General features: G+C 49.4%; 1 protein-coding gene across 1 annotated transcript; it reads left to right on the top strand.

The window, feature by feature from the left end:
* Positions 1–4,361: 4,361 nt before the first annotated feature.
* On the top strand, positions 4,362–5,923 carry LOC123492710 (toll-like receptor 7). The gene has a single exon (XM_045225523.1). The coding sequence runs from the start codon at positions 4,967–4,969 to the stop codon at positions 5,837–5,839; it is 873 nt and encodes a 290-aa protein (XP_045081458.1). The 5' UTR covers positions 4,362–4,966; the 3' UTR covers positions 5,840–5,923.
* Positions 5,924–6,070: the final 147 nt, after the last annotated feature.

Here is a 6,070-nt window from a genome sequence, read left to right on the forward strand (position 1 = left end):
CTCCTCATAGACAGGGGGATTGTGCGATTGATCTCCAGGCAGGAGCAGCGCTCCCACGGAGCCACGTGTATCCTTTGTCTCAAGAGGAGAGAAAAGCTATGGAAACTTACATAGCCAAATCTTTGAGACAAGGATACATACGGCCCTCCACTTCTCCCGCCTCCTCAAGCTTCTTTTTTGTGAAGAAAAAAGATGGAGGGTTGCGCCCGTGCATCGATTACCGTGGTCTCAATCAGATTACTGTGAAATACAGTTATCCACTCCCTCTGATTGCGACCATGACGGAGTCATTGCATGGAGCGCGGTTTTTCACAAAACTGGATCTCAGGAGCGCGTATAACTTGGTGCGCATTAGGGAGGGCGATGAATGGAAAACAGCGTTTAGTACCACGTCAGGTCATTTCGAGTATCTCGTCATGCCATATGGGTTGATGAATGCTCCATCAGTCTTCCAATCCTTCGTAGATGACATTTTCCGGGATATGCAGGGGCAAGGGGTGGTCGTGTACATTGATGACATTCTAGTGTACTCGTCTACCCGAGCCGAGCATATAGCCCTGGTGCGTCGTGTATTGAGGAGGCTGTTGGAGCACGACCTATATGTCAAGGCAGAGAAATGTCTGTTTTTCCAGGAGTCGGTCTCCTTTTTGGGTTATCGGTTGTCCGCGTCAGGGGTGAGAATGGAGGTGGATCGTGTGTCAGCTGTGCGTAATTGGCAAACCCCAACCACTGTCAAAGAGGTGCAGCAGTTCTTGGGCTTTGCGAATTACTACCGGAGGTTTATCCGGGGTTTTGGACAGGTGGCAGCTCCCATCACGTCCCTTCTGAAAGGGGGTCCGGTGCGCCTGCAGTGGTCAGCTGATGCGGACAGGGCCTTTAGGAGACTGAAGGACCTGTTTACGTCGGCTCCGGTGCTGGCGCATCCGGACCCTGCATTACCCTTTCAGGTAGAGGTGGACGCGTCTGAAGCCGGTATAGGGGCCGTACTCTCTCAACGGTCCGGCACGCCACCTAAACTCCGCCCCTGTGCTTTTTACTCTAAAAAGCTCAGCCCGGCGGAGCGAAATTATGACGTCGGGGACAGGGAGCTGTTAGCTGTAGTTCAGGCCCTTAAGGTGTGGAGGCATTGGCTTGAGGGGGCTCAACACCCTTTCCTCATTTTGACTGACCATCGGAACCTGGAGTACATCCAGGCAGCGAGGAGACTGAACCCTCGCCAGGCTCGATGGAGTATGTTTCTCGCCAGGTTCGTATTTAAAATCACGTACATCCCTGGGTCCCAGAATGGTAAGGCAGATGCGCTGTCCCGGCGGTATGACACGGAGGAGAGGTCCGTTGAGCCTACTCCCATACTACCGGAGTCTTGTCTTGTGGCACCGGTGGTGTGGGAGGTCGATGCCGAAATCGAGCGAGCGTTGCGTACCGACCCCAGCCCTCCACAGTGTCCTGAGGGTCGGAAGTACGTTCCGCTTGAGATTCGGGATCGACTCATTTACTGGGCTCACACGTCACCCTCCTCTGGACATCCGGGTATTGGCCGGACAGTGCATTGTCTTAGCACTAAATACTGGTGGCCCACGTTAGCCAGGGATGTGAGGGTTTATGTCTCCTCCTGCTCGGTGTGCGCCCAGTGTAAGGCGCCCAGACACCTGCCCAGGGGTAAGTTACAACCCCTGCCCGTTCCACAACGACCATGGTCCCACCTCTCGGTGGATTTTATGACAGACCTTCCCCTCTCTCAGGGGAATACCACCATCCTGGTCGTTGTGGACCGGTTCTCTAAGGCCTGTCGTCTTCTCCCTATGTCGGGTCTTCCTACTGCCCTACAAACCACAGAGGCACTATTTACCCACGTCTTCCGGCATTACGGGGTACCCGAGGATATAGTGTCTGATCGAGGCCCCCAGTTTACCTCCCGAGTATGGAGAGCGTTCATGGAGCGTTTGGGGGTCTCGGTGAGCCTTACCTCAGGGTACCACCCGGAGAGTAACGGGCAGGTAGAACGAGTCAACCAGGATGTGGGTAGGTTTCTGAGGTCGTATTGCCAGGACCGGCCTGAGGAGTGGGCTCGGTACATTCCCTGGGCCGAGATGGCAGCAGAGCCAGATCGAGGCCCCTGCGGTGGATGATTGGATGAGGCGCTCGGAGGAGACGTGGAACGCTGCACACGTCCACCTGCAGCGGGCCATCCGTCGTCACAAGGCGAGCGCCAATCTCCACCGCAGTGAGGGGCCGGTGTACGCACCCGGAGATCGAGTCTGGCTCTCTACCAGAAACCTACCCCTCCGCCTGCCCTGCCGGAAGCTGGGTCGGCGGTTTGTGGGGCCTTTTAAAGTCCTGAGAAGATTGAACAAGGTGTGTTATAGGTTACATCTGCCTGTTGAATATAAGAATATTAACCCCTCGTTCCATGTGTCTCTTCTCAGGCCGGTGGTAGCTGGTCCACTCAAGGAAGGTGAGATAGGAGAGACTCCTCCGCCCCCACTGGACATCGAGGGGGCTCCGGCGTACACCGTTCGGTCCATCTTGGACTCAAGACGCCGGATGGGGGGTCTCCAGTATCTCGTGGAGTGGGAGGGGTACGGCCCGGAGGAGCGGTGCTGGGTGCCGCGGAGGGACATCCTAGACCCATCTCTCCTGTCGGAGTTCCACCGGGACCATCCCGCGCGCCCTGCTCCGCGCCCTCCTGGTCGTCCCCGAGGCCGGGGTCGGCGCACGGCTGTCACGGTTTCGGCCGAGGCTGCTCCTCCTCCTTGTTCGGGCAGGTTTCGGCGGTCGTCATCCCCGGAGTACTAGCTGCCACCGATCTATGTTTCATGTTCGTTTGGTTTTGTCTTGATGTTGTACACCTGTGTCTAGTTAGTCCTCATTAGTGTCCTATTTAGTTCTCGTTGTGTGTGTATGGTGTTGTGTGTGATTGCTCCTCTGTTTGGTGTTCTGAGCTACGTATTCTTCCCTCCGTTGTTTGGAGAGGTTTTCGCACATGTTAGTGCGCCTTTTGTTTGACGCCTGTGTGCGCCTTTATTTCGCCTCCGGGCTTATTGTTCTCGTGTACTACGTGAATAACTCACTAAAGTCTTTTGGACTTAGCTTCTGCGTCCTGCGCTTGATTCCTGCACCACACCCACCTTCAGCACCCCTGACAATTAGGCCCTAACCTATGTATTTCACATGACTGGGAATACAGATATGCATCTGTTGGTCACAGATACCTTTTTTTTTTAAAGCTAGGGGTGTGGATCAGAAAACCAGTCAGTATCTGGTGTGACCACCATTTGCCTCATGCAGCGCGACACATCTCCTTCGCATAGATTTGATCAAGCTGTTGATTATGGCCTGTGGAATGTTGTCCCAAACATGCTCAATGGGTGACATGTCTGGTGAGTATGCAGGCCATGGAAGAACTGGGACATTTTCAGCTTCCAGGAATTGTGTACAGATCCTTGCGACATGGGACCATGCATGATCATGCTGAAACATAAGGTGATGGCGGTGGATAAATGGCACGACAATGGGCATCAGGATCTCATCACGGTATCGCTTTGCATTAAAATTGCCATCGATAAAATGCAATTGTGTTTGTTGTCCGTAGCTTATGCCTGCCCATACCATAACCCCACCGCAACCATGGGGCACTCTGTCCACAACGTTGACATCAGCAAACTGCTCGCCCACACGATGCCTTCTTCCCAGCGCAGTTGAAAACGGGATTCATCTGTGAAGAGCACACTTCTCCAGCATGCCAGTGGCCATCGAAGGTGAGCATTTGCCCACTGAAGTCAGTTACGACGCCAAACTACATTCAGGTCAAGACCCTGGTGAGGACGATGAGCACGCAGATGAGCTTCTCTGAGACGGTTTCTGACAGTTTGTGCAGAAATTCTTTGGTTGTGCAAACCCACAGTTTCATCAGCTATCCGGGTGGCTGGTCTCAGACAATCCCGCAGGTGAAGAAGCCGGATGTGGCGGTCCTGGGCTGGTGTGGTTACACGTGGTTGGCGGTTGTGAGGCCAGTTGGACGTACTGCCAAATTCTGGAAAAAAGTGTTGTAGGTGGCTTATGGTAGAGAAATTAACATTAACTTCTCTGGCAACAGCTCTGATGGACATTCCTGCAGGGATTTACTTGTGTGGGTTGAGCAGTAATCAAAACATTTTGTATTTCACCAACAGTGGGAAATTGGAATGAAAAAAGTGTTGTTGTTAGAACCAGTTTGATGTTTGGATCAGAATCTCCTTAGTTCTAGGAAATATCTCAGTTCTCGGAAAGTTCCCTTATATGGTGAGCATCAGTCTTTTATTCAGTCCAATTTTGAGAGGGAGCAGACAAGCCCGACCCCCCCCCACTCTCTCTCTCTCACTTCTTATTTTCTGCCCCTTGTACTTAATCAATTGTGTGTCTAGTCAACCCAGATAGTTTAGTTTCGCTTTGTGTTGTAGCTGTGTGTCAGAAATCAGTCTAGACAATCCTAGACAAACAAAGGGTTAATATAGTGAAGTAAAATGCCAGGGAAATGCTCTCACAGTCCTATGCTGCACTAATGCTCACTGTGACTGTCTTCCTCTGACAATTGTGAGTAAAAATTATTACTATATATTCTGGTTTTTAATTGTCTTTTAAAAAATATTATACAAATGTGTGTTTTTTCTTATTCAGACAATGTTTTTACACTTATCTACTCATTTCTAATATGATAGCGCTCTTCTCCTTTTTTCCTCTCTGATGTAGTTTGTCTTTATCATTAAAACAAACTATTTGTGAGTTATGTTGAGAATTTGGATTACCTATGATTAATAATCTGTTAGTTATTTTGAGGACCACAATAACAACAGCTATCAGTGTTATTGCAATTTCAATAGATGTCTATTTATGTTACATTTCCAGCCCCCAAATCATGTAACAGTTCGTCACTGTATTTGTCTTTGTTATTCTCTCTAGATCTGAAGTAGATGTCAAGCCCCTCACAATGACACTCAAGGTAACCTTGCCAGGAAAACGAAGTGGGCCTACATTCTCTCAGCTGAGAGTCTTTCTTTGTTTCTTGCTGTATTGCTGGGTTCTTGCTGATCCAGTATGTGGGTACTTCCTGAAAAACTGCACAATCCGGGGTAATCTCAGTGACCCCTCTAACATGAAAGTACTCTGTGGAAAGAGGAACCTAGAAGTCATACCTATAGACATTCCGCTGAAAGTAAGCGTTTTAGATGTGGCCATGAATAACATTTCCAAAATCAGAAAGTTTGATTTTAAAGGCCTATCAACCCTCAAAATTCTAAACATGTCCAGAAACCAGATCTTTCAAGTGGACGATGGCGCTCTTGGACACCTAGAGGCTCTTCAAGAGCTGAATTTGGCTCATAACAGACTCACAACCCTGTCAGACCATTTGTTTCAGTGCCTGGCCAACCTCTCCCTGCTACGTCTGGACAACAACCTCATCACAACCATCGGGTCTTCATCGTTTCAGGTTCTCTCCAGTTTGAAGACAGTGAATTTAACCAAGAACAACCTTTATAATATGAAGGAAGTTCAGCCCATCATACAATTACCAAATTTACAGGAATTGTACATTGGGAGCAACAGATTCACCTCTTTCCAATCTCAAGAAGTATCAAATACGTCAACAGGGCTGAGGCTTTTGGATTTATCCCGTAATCCATTGGGAATCTTCAGAGTCACGTCGGATGTTCTTCCTTATCTTGAGGTGTTAGACATCGCCTACTGTGGCCAACTTGGACGCATGGAATGGGATGTGCTGGACAGGTCTTTTCTGAGAAACATCAAACGTCTCAACTTGAGAGGATTGGTATGGTGCTCCAGACTGTCAACTCTTCATTAGTCCATCTGAAACTGTATGACATTAGTGAAGAGAGGGTTAAGGCTCTCACTGATTTTGCCTGCCATATACCTACACTTAGCTTGCTCCGACTGCATCGTAACAACATAAGCGCTCTCTCTGAGGAATTTCTGCAGTCATGTAAACAGGTGACTGAAGTGGACTTAGAAAATAATAATATTATTCAGCTGTCTGAGGTATCATTCAAATCAATGGAGCAACTAAGTACTTTGA

The sequence above is a fragment of the Coregonus clupeaformis genome, chromosome 16, assembly GCF_020615455.1.
Source record: "Coregonus clupeaformis isolate EN_2021a chromosome 16, ASM2061545v1, whole genome shotgun sequence".
Taxonomy (NCBI): Eukaryota; Metazoa; Chordata; class Actinopteri; order Salmoniformes; family Salmonidae; genus Coregonus; species Coregonus clupeaformis.